Below are 19,798 nucleotides of genomic sequence, written 5' to 3'. Positions count from 1 at the left end.
TCTTCACGTTCTCCCGGGAGGAACGGACACCGACACAGGAAACGGTGCAACGCATACGTATTATATATATATATATATATATATATATATATATACATTAAAATATGCGATTGCTTTATTTATTAGGAAAAATATATGAAATTATCACTGATAATGTATCTTACACAAACTGTGAATCTGTGGTGGTTACACGTGTACAGGGATAGGTATTTACCGGAATGATGAATGACTGAGATTGCCTGCATTCAAGCAGTAACTAACCCGTCTCTACCGACTGTGCAATTAATTAAAGGTTCACTCACACCCACTCTATCTTAATGATAACTAGAATCAACACTCCACCCACACACTGCCAACCCCGCCAAATAAGTAAAGATTCAGATTATTAATAACTAATCAATTAAAGATCAGGGGCCCGTTGTCAGAAACAAAATGTGTCTTAACATTAATTAGTCTTAACATTAACTTCCACTCATAAACCGTTTACAGAAACATCGCAAAGTTACGAGAATGAAAAATCCTCGAAAATATTCTCTTAACATTACGAGAGCCCAGACCTTCTCGTAACTTTAATATTAAGATGAAAATAACACATTTACACTACGAATTACAATTATAGTGATATTATATTTTATAATAATGAATAAAATTTGTGTTTTTCTTAAAAAACACGTCAAAATCATTCATTATCTACCGATAATAAAACAAAACATTTACAAATGGCGTATGGCATTTGTTCTCTTGTTTGAACTACTTTGCCACTTGCCACGACTCTCGCGTCTCGTGTTACAGTGTGAGAATTTGTCTTGTTGTGCAGAATAAATTCATGACCACGTCGTTTTTCATCAAATATTATTTATATGTGGTTAGCCATCATAATATGTATAAATAACTGTGATGTACAATAAATGTGTATGAATTTGAATTTTGTGATCGATTCTCATCCAATCATCAGCCTTGTGACATGAAATGATGAAGTTCCTGTTATCGTAAGTTTTCTAATAGCTACGATGTGTTTCTGTCAACGCTACTCTCGTAGCATTAACATTAGTCGTAAGTGTTATCGTAGCATTAACATTAGCATTAACTTTACGATGTTTCTGACAACGGCCCCCCAGTAACCCCTCTACCAACTCCCACACCCACCCAACCGATGCAAGAAGTCGAATCCGGATTTCTCCGGATTTCCGAGGAGAGTGCGCTTCCTCCATTGAACGAAATACCATCACGCCGAAATACCATTGAACGAAATACCATCACGCCGAAATACCATCACGCCGAAATACCATCACGCCGAAATACCATCACGCCGAAATACCATCACGCCGAAATACCATCACGCCGAAATACGACGTAATACCACCAGGAGTGTCATAATATTATTATATAGACATCTATATTATGATACTCCTGAAACCATCACACGATTACCGCGTTACTGTAACGTCTCTTTTACACATGTTGTACAGATGTTACATTGAATTAGTAATCGTAGATAGTTTGGTTGTACATAGGGAAGGGTCGGGGACGGACGGACGGGATTTATAGCATCATTCCTGTTTACATTACTGTCGACCTGTTCCCGCGCCGTTAAGATGGGATTAGATATGACAGAAGAACGCAGGTACGGGCATGTGCTCGCGGGTCAAGTGTCTATATGTAACAACAAATCGAGTATCTATGGTACATGATACACAGTGATAGTAGTGTGTATTACATGGAAACTCGTAGAGTTAAGAAATGCCGCTAACTCCGCTACGATATAGGCAAATTTGGGTGGAGCGAACAGTGATAAGTGAACGGGTGGGATGATGGTGTGGTGAGTATTTCACGGAATCTCGTAGAGTCGTGAAATTCTGCTAACTCCTCTACGATATAGGCGAATTTGGGTTGAGCGAACGATGGCCAGTGAACGGGTGGGATATTTGTTGAGTAGCAGGTTCTTCTCGCAGGCTATGACTAGCCATCTGACTAGCTATCTGTTCGCAGCTCGAGTGCAAATCTTTACTCCTTCTACTCACTGAATCTCGGACGAACCTATCCGAAGTTCTTTACTCCCATTAAACACATATTGTTAATAACAGACGTTCTATTATTATTCCATATCAATTCAATGTGAAGGCGTGCAACAACCATAGAAATAATAGACTAGTTAGACTAGTGTCTCTATTACATATTTATATTGCAACAACTAGCAAACTCGGTCGTTAGGCGATACCGATATACACTCCTAGCACTGTTTCATATATAACAGATACGTTGTTTTATGTGCAAGCCACACTCCTAGCACTGTTTCATATATAAGGGCTACGTTTTGTGCGCAGGCCGTAATAGAACAACTATGTTTAGCGCCTAACAAACGGCTATAGGCTACTATTGTTGCCGAGCGCATTTTGCGAAACCTTAAATCAAACAGATTTCGGGGCGAACATTGTGATCGCAGTGACAGCCTAACAACGAACGTGAACGAACGAATCTAGACTTCCGAGCGCCGACCGCGAGCGCGTAATCGCGTTCGAGCAAACACGGCCGCAGGCAAACGGTTACGCACGAAGGGAACGACTAGTGGCGATTGTCACAAACGCAATTGTGTGAGCTTGCGTTCCTCGACGCGTCCCCTTCGTTCCTTGGGGTGTAACTTGTGATGCTGTTCGCGGGCTCAATGTGGAACCCACACCCCGACATGTGCGCCCAGGGCTATTGCTGAATACGAATCAATTATTACGCTTTTGCACGGAAGTAATAGTTAAGAAACGAATAAATTATACTTTATGGACCAAGATTGCATCAATTCTCACTTTACGTAATAATGAACAAATTGGTTATTTACTAAAATCACAATTGCAATTTTTATTACAAACGATTGATCATTGCGCTTAGTCATTGCGCTTACTTGCAATACAATGATCCGGGGTCCGTCAGAAACATCATAAATAGCTGTGACATCATAAGCTTAAAATAAATGTTTATAACATTTGCACTAAAAGTGCCGTGTAACGATTATAGCAATTCAGATTTATGATGCTCATAAGTGTTTATGATGGATCTGACATCGTTCGCGGCGAACGTGGCGGTAACAACGTGCTAAGATAGAAATAAGAGAAGTAAACTAAAGGACAGCCAAAGCACCACACACACACACACACACACACACCACACACACACACACACACACACAGCGCGGCGCGCAGCAAGCACACGCACGACGCACACCACACGCACACGCGAACACGCACAACGCACTACAGCACACGCACACGCACAGCGCACACGGCACACGCACACACGCACACGCACACACAACACACACAATCACACACACATCTCTCTCTCTCTCATCTCTCTCTCTCTCTCTCTTCTCCTCTCTCTCTCTCTCTTCTCTCTCTCCTCTCTCTCTCGCTAAATATATATATTGTGCGTGAGCGAAAGGGGGGAAGAGAAGTGTTACAAATATGGCGTGCTATTATCTAATATCGGCTATGATACTGATCATATATCGAAACAGTCTGTGGCAGCTCAGGCGAGTCGACTAGCGTCGGATTAAGGCCGTGAACTTGAGGCTCACCCACAGCGCAGGTCATCAGCACAGTTTTCTAGCACCATTAGCACAGGCAGCCTCGATACCAGCGCGCGCGCATGCGCAGATGCTGCGAGTCGCTCGCGATCGCCAGGTTTCCGATCGTACGCACGCATTGCTAGTCGGTTAACGGTATAAACCGCCCGCAGCAGCGCGTGTCGCGTGAGACTTTAAACGTGAGCGTTTGTGGGCCACAGCAAACGTTTACGGCGACGAACCGTGCAGTAATTGTGCGCGTATATATCATTCCCTCGCTTATTATTCTCGTGCAGTTATAGGCGCGTATCAAAGGGGTCAGTGGGCAGGTTTTGCTACGTATAGGTGTTACGTATAGTCCGTCGAGTGGGCACGCATAGAATGAGTGAACTTCAGTCAACGCTGTGCAGCGAAAACTACTCGATAAAACGGACTCAATCTCGAAAGTTCGATTTTGGGATTTCCTTAAGTAGCTGTTATACAGTGGTCCACTATATAGAAACGGTCACTTGTTTATAGAAAACTTTTCCGCGTTTCACTTGGGCCAGTTAGGTAGTGACACCACCTTAACGGAAACCTTTCCATAAATGAGAGTTTTCTGCGTTTCTCTTGAGTGACCCGTTTATACAGGTATGGCTGTATGTAGTTTATTTCACGTCGATGTGTAAACTAGGTTGGGCGAATGAACATCGCAATAAAACGTCCGTAATTGTCGAACCTCGGTAGATAGAATAGACGACATACACTCTTTTTCCCTTATCTCCTTTTTCCCCGTATAGTAAGTCGATCTGTGACATAGGTGACACATCAAACGATCTGAGACATAGGTGACGCATCAAACGATCTGTGACGTACGGAAGGCGAAATTGCGCAGACGGACATCAGATCAGGTTTACGAAAACGTTCACGGTTATAGTAGCCAGCGGCGTTGTCAGGGTTGACGACGCGTGAGTACACATGTACACTAAAACACGGTCAACCCGATTACATCTGAAATCTTCTGGGAGGGAATTACAAGAAAGCAGTAAGGAAGCGATAACAGTAGCCGCGTACAATTACGTAGGCACGCACACACACGCACACACAGCACGAGTAGTACACAAACAAAGCAAATCACCACGACACACACACAGCACACACACACACGACACGACTACAGCCACAACACACACACACACAACATATGCGCAACACGTATATATATATATATTATATATATATAATTATATATATATATATATACGAGCGGTGAAAAATGAACCGCGCGCCTATATAAGGGGCTCATGGCATGACGTAATCGCTGAAATAAGAATTACCGCGGAACGTTAGCCCCTGCCGTCGCTCCGGTAACGATGAAGTAGAGGCGGCGCACCCACCGTACCAAGCAGTACCCGGCTTTGTAGGCGCAGTAGCAAACGCTTCCTCAACTTTCTCTAGCAACAATAGCAACCAGCTGAGGAAGATACATAGATGTGCGCTTCCCGTACCAGATTAACTGTAGGGCGAGAAAGCAGCGTCAGCGCGCCGGTGAGGAAATATGGCTGCGTGGCGCGTACCACGCAGCGATGCGTGATAAGTTATCGGAGCAGCAGCTAGGCCGACATAATGGCTCAGTCGAATTGTAATTTTCGTGATGATCTTTATACATCCTGTACAATAAAGCAAGCAGGTGTGGCGTGGGCGTGGTTTGTGTGTGTTGGTGTGTGTGTGTGTTGTGGTGTGTGTGGTGTGTGGTGTGTGTGTGTGTGGTGTGGTGTGTGTGTGTGACTGTGTGTGTATTGTGTGTGGTGTGTGTGTGTGTGTGTGTGTGGGTTGTGTGTGTGTGTGTGTGTGTGCGTGCGTGTGTGGCGTGCGCGTGTGTGTTGGCACGTGAGTGTGTGTGTGCGCGCGCGCGTGGTATGTGTTTTGTGCTGCGCGTGGCATGTGATGTTTGAAAAGAGAGAGGAGGGAAGAGTGTCGTGCTCAGCGTGTTAAGTGTGGCGTTGTTTGTTCCAATCCAGTCGCTGAGGCAGATTACAAAGCGGTCCTGCCATGACGGGAACACCCATTAGAAACATTGCGATTTGAAATAAAGTTTCAAGACACCCAGCGCATCTAAGGGATTTGGCAGCTTCCGGCACTTACCCCAGAACATACACACGCGCGCGCGCACACACACATACACACACACACACACACACACACACACACACACACAACACACACACACACACACACACACACACACACAACACACATCACCTCATGTGCCACACACGCGCACGCACGCGCACACACACACGCGCACGCACGCACTGAAGATCACGTGACCATTATGGGTTTCTCATAGGGTAACATTGTGGGGAGATATTGAGTGGATGTGCCAACGACGGCACCTTCAACCTTCAAAGTTGCACGTCCATATCCTAATTGAATAATTAATATATTGAATATTATTATATATAATTATAATAATTAAATTATTAATTTATAATTTTTCTTTATTATTTATTATTAATTATATATATATTTGTATTCATATAATTAATATTAAGAATTTAATTCAAATACGTGCGGATTAACACGAATTTTCAACTTAATAAAAAATCTCATCATAACAACAACGAGACACTAGGTCTATAAATTATGGGCCGCCCACGCATGTCATGGTCAGCGATAAGCACATGGATTGTGCTACTTTTGGTAGAATTGTGAAACTCTTGCACACGCGTACTACATGAGCGTCCTGAAGATATTTCTGAGTATAAGTGCCAATGAACACGCCATCTCGTTGCTGTACAGCGCCCCTGTGATGTTAACGGTATTGCGTTATAAATGCTCTTAGGGTTAGCTTATAATTCAATAATACACATCCATTTATTCACGAAGTACTCACATGATTCGTAGATATCTATATTTTTTTTATTAAAATTACTATTATTCTAAAAAGCAAATTTACTGAGTGTAGTTATCTTTAAGTTTGTAATAAAAATTAAGGTAACTTGAAACAATGAAATAGTTAAAAATAATAAAAACTTACAAAACCTATAAATGAACCGATATGTCAAAAATCCTTTCGTTACTGCAGTAATGTTAAAACATAGTGGATTCGCCTACTAAAAAGGAATATTTTGACATAAGCAATGCTCATCAGACTGGATAAATTTTTATTATATATCGGTGCCATTATTAATTACAGGGAAAGAAATTTATCATTTTTTTTAAGAAACCGAAATTTTATTGCTTCAACATTATTTATTACAAACTTCAAGATAACCAAACTCAATAAATTGTTTCTATAATATTAGTAAGATATCTACAAATCTATGAGCTACTTCTTGAATAATGGATGATTATTCTTGAAATTATACGCCAAAACCCAAAGAATAGTGTAACAAAAATACCCCGTTAAACGAAAATCCCGCCAAGAGCGCTGTACGCCCCCAGGTTTACGCTGTTAAAGTTGGCACTTAATCAGAAAATATCTTCAGGAACTATGTAATTATGCGTGTCAAAAGTTTCACAAATTCTAAGCAAAAGAGCACAATGTGCTGACTTATGTATATGATGTATATAGTTTAATCTACGGAACAATGTGTTTTTGAAATAATCGATTTCTATGTTAAGGTCGCCTCCCACTAATGTATTACAGATTTAAAAATGTCATGCAAAGTTAATGCTTTCTCGTTCACGGATAATGTGCTGCCATCGGCTAATTGTCGTAATGTGCTGCCATCTACTTTGTATAAAGTTGGAAATCACTTACTCAATTTTTGATGTCAAGCGTTAGAATTTATCAGTTTACATAAGTGGGCATGTGCTGCGAGCGGTAACGAAATGCAGGTCATGATAAACGTTCGTAATAAATATGCCGGCTTAATGATTATGACGTATCTGGCTATTCGCGTTTATCAGTAATGGCCCCTCAACGTTTCATCACATCTAGCTCCGCGCACCGCGAGCAATCAGAGTAGTAATAACTTATAATTATAACGAACAATTGTATACAATCCATCATCTTGTTATAAGACTGGTCGAGAGCCCCCGCCCTTAATTTCGGCACCGCGTCCGTCGCGCCGCCCCACGCATTTTCAAGGTATGTAACGGATAACGCAGTAGTGGCGGGCCATAAATATCTAATCTAATATAAAGAATTTTCGTCAAAAACACAATCTCGTATATAAAACAATAAACTGTGATCAAATTTAAGTAGTTTATATTTCAAGTAATTATAGAGACTAGACGAACCATGACGACACCGATCAACACGTCAGGGCGGGGGGGGGAATAAGGAAATGGGGAGAGGGAGATGGGGGAGGGGAGGGGAGAGGAGGAAATGGAGAGGAGAGGAGAAGAGACGAGAGAAAAAGAAGGGATGAGAAAGAAAGAGTAAAGCTAGATAGTACGTAGAAGGGTCGTAGTCTGGTCAACATTATAGAAATGAATTATCCCAGATAACTTCGCAAAATTGTTTGAGTTAAATTTGTCGATACAGAACGAAGAAGCGTGTACTTAAAATAGCGAAAATGTTGTTTATTTATCAATATGTAGACACGACATTTTCCACTGCTGAACAGTATTAAGAAACATACAGGTGACATAAATTCCTAATGATAATTACTATTTATAATTGCTTAATTCGAGCCCCTTTATTCACCGAATATTTTATTATCATCGACTCTTATAGACTTCTGTCGTCTGGCTGTCCCGTCAATCACGGTCTGTACGTACAAGTACAGATATACGCTACACTTTTAGCACAGCAACTCTCTAATGAATATAAACATGTACCGCCGAAACGAATTTGATTTCCTGCAACCTACATTTGATTAAAGGAATTTCTCGACCATGCTAAATACGTAACATGACTATATATATAGCATGAACATAACACGTAATCTCTCTTAGATATACAGTATTATGATATTGTACATACGAAAATAAACTCCGGGCGATTTAATTGGCAATTAACAAACGTCCGATCATTGGGCAAATCGTTTGCTCATGCGCCCTGCTATCCGTTCACTATGTTTATCGTTTGTAAAGCTGTCCGCATGCTTTCTTTACGTAAACGTTTAATCAGAAGTGAATAAAACAAATGGTATTTATCACTCGCTGATTTAATGAATAAGAAATCCATATATCGTAGCGTAAAGTAGACATTATGTATAGTCATTCCCCGCGGGCCTTCACTAATCGTCCGCTCGCAGCTGCACTTAACCGAGAGCGCCGTCTTGTATTCAAATCAACAATCTAGCCGATTGAAATAGTAAGCGGTAAAAAATAACTAACATTTTTAGGCATTTCGTTCGTTCAGTCACGCGAATCTAATATCTTTATACACGAAGATAACGAAACCATGTCGTGATCGTAATTGCTGTCCCGATAACGATTATCGAGCTTGAGACATACCTGCCGACATCACAAGAGTGTCGATGCGAAGTGTGAACGGGTTAGTAAGGAAGCACTGAGGTTCGTTGTCAAAAGCGTCATAAATAAATTACGACTATCATAAGTCTAAAACGTCATAACCGTCTGCACGACACTTCACTTGAAAGATAAGACGATGATGTCATAGCTATTTCTGATGTTTTAACAGTGGCCCCTTGTTTTGACACGCGACGTTAGTCTATTATATTCCCATCATCTAGCCGGACAAATGTTCCTGCATCAAGGTCATTCAAATCGCTTAGCCACATTCATATAATTACATTTCATAAATCCATTCATTCGCGTCATTCAATTATCAATAAATGTCCAGACCGCGTACTATTGTGTCGTTAGTATTAGGATCACGCACGCAAGATTTACACCCTCCCTTCCTTTTAAATCGGACGTGGGTGGGCAGTCGTTGAACATTATTCTGCGCTTTTGCCCCCCATGTGTGGGCAGGCCATCGCAGACACAAGAACGTCTCCATATTTACATACACGCCAGACAATCAAGTACGGCGCGTCTTCACGTTCTCCGGGAGGAACGGATCACCGACACAGGAAAGCGGCAACGCATACGTAATATATAATTATATATATAGTATATAAATATATATATATATATATATATATATATATATTACTGGACGCGCTAGTGGTACCATTTCCAAACGCCCTGCCAGTTTGCACCGGGAGCACCCACCGGTCACTCTATCGCTGTCTATAGCAGACGATATCCCGTCTATTCCCGCGCGGACAGTTGGTCCTCTGCCTTCCACCGCACTCGTGGCCGTTAAATTCAGCAATGTTCCGAGGTAATTGCCGCGGCAGACGTGATTGCAATCTGAGGCTCGCGTTGTTTGGTCGTGACAGCCACCGCTGCACGACATCACGGATGAAAGCTATCGACGATTTGCTCAGGTCGTCCTACTACTATTACTGGCTGACTGCCATCTTGATTTCGCTATGGGTCCTTCAAAGGAGCGTGTCTGACTGCAGAAGGAGCGCGTGATCGAAGGGGCCTGGGGAGTAATATTGAAACTGTAGGCTGCAGCCGCGCCCGTGCTGGTGTTGTGAAAGTTCGTTAAATGAACGTTGCGGAACGCATGATAGTGTGCGTGACACGGATACACACACACATAAGATATATACATATAATATAATATAATATATATATATAATATATATATATATATATATATATATATAATATAAATATATATACACACATATATATATCTATGCATATACTCATATATATATAAGCTGATTCATTATTATATGCCATTACGGCAAGCTAAAATTGCAACGATTTGTGTCGATTTATAGACTGCATCCTCTCGGTTGGCAAACTGAGCAAATCATCGGATCATCTCTTCACTACTAGCGATAGGCGGCGGTCGTCCCCGGTGTAAACTGCAGCGGCTTCAGGTAGTATTCGTTCGATACATCGGCAACCTTCTCTCTGATCAGCTGATGGTGCCGCCATCTGGCGAACATGAGCGCCACCGTGACGAAGGTTGAGATGAGCAGCAGGGTCATGATGGAGAAGGACAAGACGAGAACCATCGTGTCCACGCAGTCGTCGCCGTGTTTCACGTAGCGATTATTGAATCGATCTGCAAACATCCAAAACAACCACCGGGAGTGATTTAAACTTGCATACAGCATAGAGTAGTTGCTTAAATGGGGGCACGGGTGTCGTACACCTGTGGTATAAACTCGGCTCGAGTAACTTGCTTCTTTCGCGAAATATGGTGCGTTATAGAACAGGATCCCTTTTGTTCTAAGCTGCTTCTTCTAACGTATGATAACTATTTTCTCACGAGAGGGGTAATGATTATAGCTATAGAAGGCAGCGTTTACTGAAAGACCACTGTCATTACGCCAGGCTATGCTACTTCACAGTTATAAAAAATAACATTTTATGTCTCACATAGGCCTATGTAGTATATAATCAGAAGGTGTAATGATGAAAATTGTTAAGAGTACGTCAATAATACGGCTCACTGAGAGGGTGGTCGTATTCTTAATCATGTTATTGCGCGGAATTGTTTAAACGTGTAAGCGTTGTTATATCAACATAATCGCTAAATATCTGCCGATTTTCTGGGCGATAATGTTTATTCACATGTCTTTTCCAACGCCATCTTTAAGGTTATCTAAAACGCTACTTATCATCACCACGTTATTGCTCTAAATATCTCTAAGCCTCTGTTCGCTTCTGCATGCCACTTACGAAGGAATTCGTTAGCTCCCGACTCTCCGGAGAGATAGATCCGGATGCCTTTGTAGACGTTGGTAGTCTGAGCTAGGTTCGATAGCGTCTGCTTGAATGGCTTCTCCTGCGTATGTTCGGTAGCCTCTTCCTCGCTCTCGTCCTCCTCCACGTCCAGCGAGCGTTTACCGCGTCTGCCACTAGAGGGGCATTGCTTCTGCGATAAACAAATGAACGTCGTTTTTACACAGACGCATATGGTTGGCCACAGTGGACAAAAATCAAGAATACATGACTGCATATTAATGGTCACCATAAATCATATTTATGGTCACCATAAATCGACCAATGGGAAGCGAGGAATATATGCCCGCATATAATCCAAGCCAATCAAATCAAAGGAATTATGTCCACCATAAATAACTTCCGTCCCCGTTTTGACTACTTCCGTCCAAAAAATCAAAGGAATTATGTCCACCATAAATAACTTCCGTCCCCGTTTTTCCCCCAGTAACCCCTCTACCAACTCCCACACCCACCCAACCGATGCAAGAAGTCGAATCCGGATTTCTCCGGATTTCCGAGGAGAGTGCGCTTCCTGTATATTCCGATTTCCGGAACTGCGCACTCGCGTGCGTCGGTCATCATCGGCCATCATCGGTCATCATCGGGGAGTCGCCACTTAAGTACTACGATTGCATCTGTCAACACGTACATGCGCAATGGACATCTATTATCGCGATTAGTCGATGCGTCTTGTAGAGGTTAGCTGCTGCCCTGACACACGTAGTAATCTTACACGGGCGGAGACAGAGTTGGTCATCCTCTCACCCCAGCATAGCATGCGGTACACTGCAGCAAATACAGCGGCTCTATCTAATGCAGTAATATGAAATGGCAATGCTGTCGTCAGTTCTTAAATAACAGTGATAATGCTTCGATCTTGCGAAAGAAAGTATCAGTCAATGTTTGAATATATGGTAAAAACGTTCACTTATTTACTCACTTATTCATTCACTCACTCACTCATTCATTCATTTACTCACTTACTCGCATACTCACTCACTCAATCAATCAATCAATCAATCAATCAATCAATCAATCAATCAATCACTCACTCACTCACTCACTCACTCACTCACTCACTCACTCACTCACTCACTCACTCACTCACTCACTCACTCAATCAATCAATCAATCACTCACTCACTCACTCACTCACTCACTCACTCACTCACTCACTCACTCACTCACTCACTCACTCACTCACTCACTCACTCACACACTCACACACTCACTCACTCACTCACACAGATTCTAGCATTAGATTACACTTTTCTCACCATGGTTTTTTTCACACGGAGATCTGAACTAGTGGAACGTTGCTCATCTATGGATACATTAGGAATGAATTCCCTTTAATAATAGAGGCCTCAAATCAATGAAATGCAATATAGCGCGTTTGTAGTTATGCTTGTCTTCATAGTATACGGCGGCGAATACTCACGGCTTCACAGTTGTCCTTGCAGATGTTCACGTTGCATTCGAAATAGACATTCTCCTTGTCCGGGAATTTGAAGCTCTTAAAGATGGCGTACACGTAGGTGACGCCATTTCCGTTGTACTGCGGATTATTGTTGAACTTCCCGATCAGTTTCCGATTAATAGGACATCTGCGGAGAGAGAAAGAGAAGTCAGCATAACGAGCGAATCGACGCGTGATGGTGGTCACCGTTGCTTGTGATCTAGGTTTACGATTACCTTTAGATGGTAAGTTGGTATTGGCATGAAGCAATGCATTGGTTCTGCTATACATTGCATTACTGCGCTTCACATTGCGGAAGAGAGCATCTTTTCATATTATAAATACAGATACATGTTAACAGTTAAAATTGAACTTGTATGAAATTGAATGTAGATATTCTTGACATCAATCACTAATGACTCGGGCATATTATATATAAATATATATATATATATATATATATATATATATATATATATATATATATGTATGCGCGTGTGCGCGTGCGTGTGCATGAGGTTGTGTGTGTGCGCGTGCATGCTTGCGTTTTTGTCTGCGCGCGTGTGTATTTAGCCGATAACTAAAAGCAACTGGGTCAGCTACAAAGTATATCCATTGCCTTGACGACATAACGTGACGGACAGTGCCGATGGGATACCCGTGAAGCAAACATTTGCGCTAGTTTGTCTGTCGCCTCGGCTGTTATTTTCGACATCCACCTACCCGTTATTATCTATGAGATCCACTCTTCCTATCTCGGTGCCGCTGTGAGCATAGCAATCAGTCACCCATATTCCCCAGTCATCTGCAATGAGCACATTTATATAAAGAATTACGGTCGAATAAATTTGCAGTAGGTCTGGCGTTGTTATTAAAATACTACGATCACGTGACGATACATTACATCCACACAATGAATGTACACCCATAATATACCAATAAATATGCGTTCAAGGCGCGCCCAAAAATATAAACACATAATCAATTGACTTGCATTTATTAACTAATCAAATTTCTGCGTCTCTGCGTTTCCAACAATTTTGTTAGCCCTAGGCATAAAAATGTATTAGCGTTTGACACACGTTTGACTGAGCTAACTGCCACCGGGTGTCGTGAACCGGTTACGTAGGTGGCCTTTCTAAATACACATATAAAACTATAAAATACGCTTTGGGATTACAAACAACTACACTTGATCTCCGATAGAGATCAGCGGTTGTCAATCAACTAATAACAGTCATCATTGTCATTGTTCTACCCGCCAGCGGTGGCATCGTCACCTGTCATATAGTTATCGATCTTTCATATAATCAAGAGTAAAGTAATAGGAATATACTATTAGGCGCGTTCACACTGGCGCGAATAAGCGGGATGCAAATCCCGGTTTTTGCATCGCGATCGAAATACCGAGATTATTACAAGTGTGAACGCAATAATACCCACTAATAATCGCGATCAGCATCGCGCTCCAAATCGCACTTTTGACTGCGATTATTTGGAATTAGCGCGATTATTTGCGTGTGTGAACGCTCGCTTTGGAATTAGCGCGATTATTTGCGTGTGTGAACGCTCGCTTTGGAATTAGCGCGATTATTTGCGTGTGTGAACGCTCGCGCAAATAATCCCGGTATTTTAGCGCGATTATTTGCGTGTGTGAACGCTCGCGCAAATAATCCCGGTATTTTCTATCCCATCATTCCAAGCGAGAGAGCAGTGAGCATGCGCAGTGAGTATCATTCCGGCAGTGAGCATGCGCAGTTCTATTAATAGAATTATCCCGCTCGGCGATTAGCGCAATTATTCGCCTGTGTGAACAACGACACAATTATCTCGGTATTTCATCGCGATTAGAATCGCGGTTTTTCTTGTGTGTGAACGCGCCTAATATCTCACTATATTATTACACTGTATTTATATGTATATACATATTACGTTAATATTACGTTATTGTTATTGTTACGATATTTATCTTTCCCTATTATATTACCCATCGTATAGCGGTATTACGAGGTCTATAGCGAGTACGTGAAAGGAAAGTCTGATAGGGAGTGTTGACCTTTATCTGGCGACATGTGTTGTATTACACCACCCAAGTTCAGTAGCATGGAACGCACCTGTGTTATCGTAGTAAATGACGATGGAAGCCAAATTGCCCACGAGCAGCGTGTTGGTGGGTGTTGACCGCGGGTCCCTGCCATCTATAACCTTTAGATAGATGTCTGGCATTGTAAGGGCGTCGACAGGTGGCAGTGTTGTCCCGCGCACCATCCTACAACAACAAGCGCACTGTTAGGCTGTGGAAACCTAATTTGTCCTAGTTCAAATAGAAATAAACAGCAGACGAACGTATGTATCCATGCGATTTTACTCCAAACTACATTTTATAAGCTATGCACCAACTAACTAGCTAAGTAATTAAGTAACTAACTAAACAAACAAATAAATAAATAAATAAATAAATAAATAAATAAGTAAATAACGAATTCACGGACTAACTAACCAACTAACTTACTAACTAACTAACTACTCCCTACTAACTGACTATAACCGCGGATGAGTGGAAGCAGGAGCATCGATAGAAATATCAGAAGAGCGACGGGATGGGATGTTGCACCGACTTACGGAACTGTGATACCGGCCGACACACGCTTGTTCGCGGATCCGGTTCCGGTTGTGCAGCGGACCGTGTAGGCTCTGTCGGTTGACCACAACACGTTGAACACTCGATCGTTCATCACTATGACCGTGTTCTCGAACACCCCACTGGGTCTATCGGTGGCGAACGACTGCAAGAGAAGCAAGAAGCCAAGCTGTCAGGGTACGAGTTATTCCATATGTATTTTCATCTTGCTGATATGTGCATGACGCCTAAGGATCACAATGTAATTGAGCGTTTGTCACAGTAGTTTGCGTATTTATCCGTGGTAATTGTTCGCCCGCAAATTGTTAGTGTACACATTGTTTGTAAAGTTTTGCATTGGTAATTACTTAAATAAAAATATCAAATATAATCCTGCATCGTAATCTTATATGCTAACGGACTACGTTTTAAGACGTCGCGCGTCGAGCACATCGCGTATTCAGATCGCACGCGTGTGAACATGTCTCATACGCGATTCCGAACTATAGTTCCAATCGGACGCGATGGAGGGCCTCAAGGATAAAAGGGCAGAGATTTATTTACTTATTTATTAAACAGTTAGAAATAATTTCTCGTTAAATTCCTGAGTTGCTTACAATCTGTTGATGCCGAGACAATGCCGTTCAATTAATTGACCGATGTGTTCGAGCGAGATAACGACACCACGTTAAAAATTGTTGCTAGACGAGTCAAGCTGAACCAGTTTACACATGGTTTTAACACGCGCACCCAAGCAATGACTTTTAGAACATCCTATCACAACGCCGACCGGCTCAGCTTCCTGTTAATCACTTCATGGGAATGTGTCAATTGAACCAAAATGGCGGTACTCACGTCTCCCTCCACTGTGCCGCATCCGTCAAGGGGAATCTCGATAACTGGATCAGTGAGACTCTCTACTGCTCGATTGCACACGGAGTTTTTGAAGTAGCCCTTCGGGTAGACGGAGCCGGAGAACGGTTTGTTGAAGTGCAGGTTGATGACCATCACCTTCCGCTGCGTGTCGCAGTGTACGTTCACGTCTAGAGTGAAGCAGCGCATGAGATTAGTCGTCCGATATTGCTTTGCGTGTATGATGAAGCTCTATACTTACGCTAGGCACGTGTAGATATAGACACGTAACATACGTAATGAAATCATTTGTGTGTGGTCTCAGGTACGCTGACATTTCGCGGACACAGAAAATTCATCGAGGTCAACGCATACGTCCTTCTATCACACACACATATATATATCTATGCATATACTCATATTGTGTGTGTGTGTGTGTGTGTGTGTGTGTGTATGTGTGTGTGTGTGTGTGTGTGTGTGTGTGTGTACAGAGAACAACAAGGAAATGCCGTAACCTATAGACGACGCGCACGAACCAATAACGCATTCAGGAAAATTCAAAGATCGGCGCATGCACGTCATTTACCGCGTGGTGAGCCGCGGCAAACCTAACACGATTACTCGTGAAGGAAAATTGAAATTATTATTACCGGATAGAAATTCGAGAAAAAGAATTCCTCGTTCGTGTGTGCGATCAGTGATTTTACCTTTGTGAATATTTTCATTGTTAGAGAATTTCATTATTCTGCAAATTAAAACAACTTGTTCAAAGGTTTATACAGAAATGCTACATAATTATATGATTCTATGATTATTGCTAGTATATACAAAATAGTAATATGTAGATAGAAATTGGGCAGACAGTCACAAGCCATTTTTCTTATGCCTACTTTCGAATTACAAGTCATTTATGGATTAAATATCCTATAAATTAAAGCACCATTTTTAATTAAGTTACAATTAAGTCTTTATAAGAATTTGCGTATTAATTAACTAGTTAACGTTGTACGTTTCTTATTTCATCTGCACATATTTGAGCTCTTAATACAAGCAGCCGCCATATTGTATTTTATTAACATTTATAGAATGAATATTCCGTAGAAGGAACAAGAATATTGTTATTCTAATGAGATATTCGTCATTCTCCAACTATCCCCTAGAACTAAAATACACTTTACAGATATTCGTCGACAGAGGTCAATAAAAGTTCGTATTTATTGCTAATCTGTATTCAGTTATAGGATACGATGGGGCTATTGACATTACAGTGAATACAACCTGTTCATATGCCAAGCTTCTCACTGTCACGGTGGTGCGTAATTAGATCGCATGCTTGTATTTTGGAGATAGAAAACCCGTTTATTATCTGTTATACTCATCCGCTAACATTAATCACCTGAAGTTTTTATTGAGGTTTGACATTCAATATACATGACGCATATTGAAAACTTGAAAGAGCGTGCGAGTTACAATATTTCCACATAGAATGTAGCATACAATACCGGCTGTACAATATTTCCACATAGAATGTAGCATACAATACCGTCGTTACTTACCACGCAATCTATCATCGCTGAGTATCACGCTCTGTCCCGTGATAACCGCCGGAATGTCGGGTACACGCCTGGCCACAGGTCTCTCCGTATACGGCTTAGCGGTCGTCCGAACAATCGTGTTGAAGTCTCTACCAGGTGTCTGTACCGGAGCGAACGTTACATGCGCCGGCTTAAACGTTCTCTGCTGATAGCGTTTGATATCTTGTTCGCTAAAGCGCACCCCAATGTTAGTGCCGACGCTTCCTTCCGCTACGCTATCTCCGGCAACAGTACCGCCGGCCGCGATCGGTCTTCGATTTCTACCTCGCCCCGTCCATGCATTAACCTGTGATAGGTCGTCTGAGCCCGTCGTATCGTAGCTAACGACTGAGTTGCTGATTATTCGACCCTGGCGTCTGTCTTCTGCCCTACGCAGGTCGTCGAAGTTTCTACGAGTGTCCGTACTACCACCGCGATTTACTGTTTGTGATCTGCCTTGGTAGTCCACTATCCCTTCTTCTCTGCCTGAACCTGCTCTATTACCTCGACTTGTGGTTTGTGACCTGTCCTGGTAGTCTACTTGCCCGTCTCCCCGTCCAACAACAAACGGAGAATCAACCCGACCAACTATAGAGTCAATGCCGGCATCTGCCCTGCTTCCTCGGCTTGTAGCCCGTGACCTGCCTTGGTAGTCCACCTGCCCTTCTCTTCGCCCAGCAACAAAATCAGAGTCATTCTGGACATCTATAAAGGCGGCTCCTATACCTGCCCTGCTACCGCGGCTTGTAGCGCGTGACCTACCTTGGTAGTCCACTATCCCTTTTCCTCTGCCTGAACCTGCTCTATTACCGCGACTTGTGGTTTGTGACCTGTCCTGGTAGTCCACTTGACCGTCTCCTTGTCCAACAACAAGCGGAGAATCAACCCGATCAACTATAAAGTCAAAGCCGGCATCTGCCCTGCTTCCTCGGCTTGTAGCGCGTGACCTGCCTTGGTAGTCCACTTGCCCTTCTCTTCGCCCAGCAACAAAATCAGAAGCATTCTGGCCATTTGTAAAGGCGGCTTGCAAACACGCAATGTCTTTCCTGATAATATAGAGAAAATATTGCACTCTCATGAAAATGCCTTCTAGTAGTTGTTGTCAATTAATTGGTATTGATTCTTATTCGTGCGATTGCAACAATAAAACTGATGTGTTTTTCCATTGTACTATTGTTTCAAAATAAACCAAAAAATGTTTTCTCTTGATGCTACGATTGTAATGCATTTATGCATAATCCCACGATAAAAATTAATATATTAATTCCAAGTATTTTTAACGATTAGCAGTCATTTCTTAGTATTAATCAAACAACACTGCTCTTCTTGTGTCTGAGAGACCCCGCCATGTTTATTTCTCGTGCTGTAGCTTTTCTTCTCTGTTCTCTGTGCGAGCGATATCATGATGAACGCTCAGCTAAACAGGCGTATAGACATGGGTTGTTGAATAATGCTACCAACAAGCGGTTCATACATGTAACGTTGCTGAGAAACCTTTTATCTAACGTAAGATATTTCGAATATTAATACCATATATGGCTTCCTATCATATAAAGTCGCGTTGCAGTCACACATTTATGTAAAAATTCCTAATACGGTCAATCGGCATTTAAAGCTTTAATTAATAAGTAATTCTCCGCGGAAACGATGCAGAGTTACGCGAGTTGTACAGCATATCAGCGCCACCTGTCGGCACAGATAATTAATATACTAGCTATGACTACACGGCACTTATAGCCATGGATAGATGTGATATATATCTGAATCTATGAATCCGCATTGCAGCTATTTCAACCGGTAATGCCTATCACCAACACGTCAACACGATTAGACCCCAACGAGTTTTAATGTCTTTTTCACCAGGTACGAAAAATACGTCATCTGCTTGGCGTCACGTGACGTATCAGAGAAAGCACGTGATCATCGCCCAGCATCCCGTGACCATCTCATGAATGACGTCATCACACCAGGGAACGATGTGCAAACTACGAATGGTAGAGAGCAAATATTGGAGTGATTGTTATTTTTCCCCCACGAATCACCTG

General features: G+C 42.1%; 1 protein-coding gene across 3 annotated transcripts in view; it reads right to left on the bottom strand.

Annotated features, from left to right (window-relative positions):
- Nucleotides 1-10,200: 10,200 nt before the first annotated feature.
- Nucleotides 10,201-19,798, bottom strand: part of LOC106821047 — a 32,451-nt gene continuing 22,853 nt past the window's right edge. The window contains exons 4-11 of one of the 3 annotated variants that reach the window (XM_014825683.1): nt 17,736-18,778; nt 16,183-16,370; nt 15,330-15,493; nt 14,822-14,976; nt 13,431-13,512; nt 12,690-12,855; nt 11,204-11,399; nt 10,201-10,583 (exon numbers count right to left, since the gene is read on the bottom strand). In XM_014825683.1, coding sequence (XP_014681169.1) covers nt 10,348-10,583; nt 11,204-11,399; nt 12,690-12,855; nt 13,431-13,512; nt 14,822-14,976; nt 15,330-15,493; nt 16,183-16,370; nt 17,736-18,778 — 2,230 coding nt within the window. In that variant the 3' untranslated portion in view covers nt 10,201-10,347. The remainder of the gene's footprint in view (nt 10,584-11,203; nt 11,400-12,689; nt 12,856-13,430; nt 13,513-14,821; nt 14,977-15,329; nt 15,494-16,182; nt 16,371-17,735; nt 18,779-19,798) is intronic. The other 2 variants (XM_014825684.1, XM_014825685.1) reach the window with 2 other exon arrangements.

Source organism: Priapulus caudatus, unplaced genomic scaffold (assembly GCF_000485595.1).
Source record: "Priapulus caudatus unplaced genomic scaffold, Priapulus_caudatus-5.0.1 Scaffold56, whole genome shotgun sequence".
Lineage (NCBI taxonomy): Eukaryota > Metazoa > Priapulida > Priapulimorpha > Priapulimorphida > Priapulidae > Priapulus > Priapulus caudatus.
This window is presented reverse-complemented; position numbering and strand designations above follow the sequence as displayed.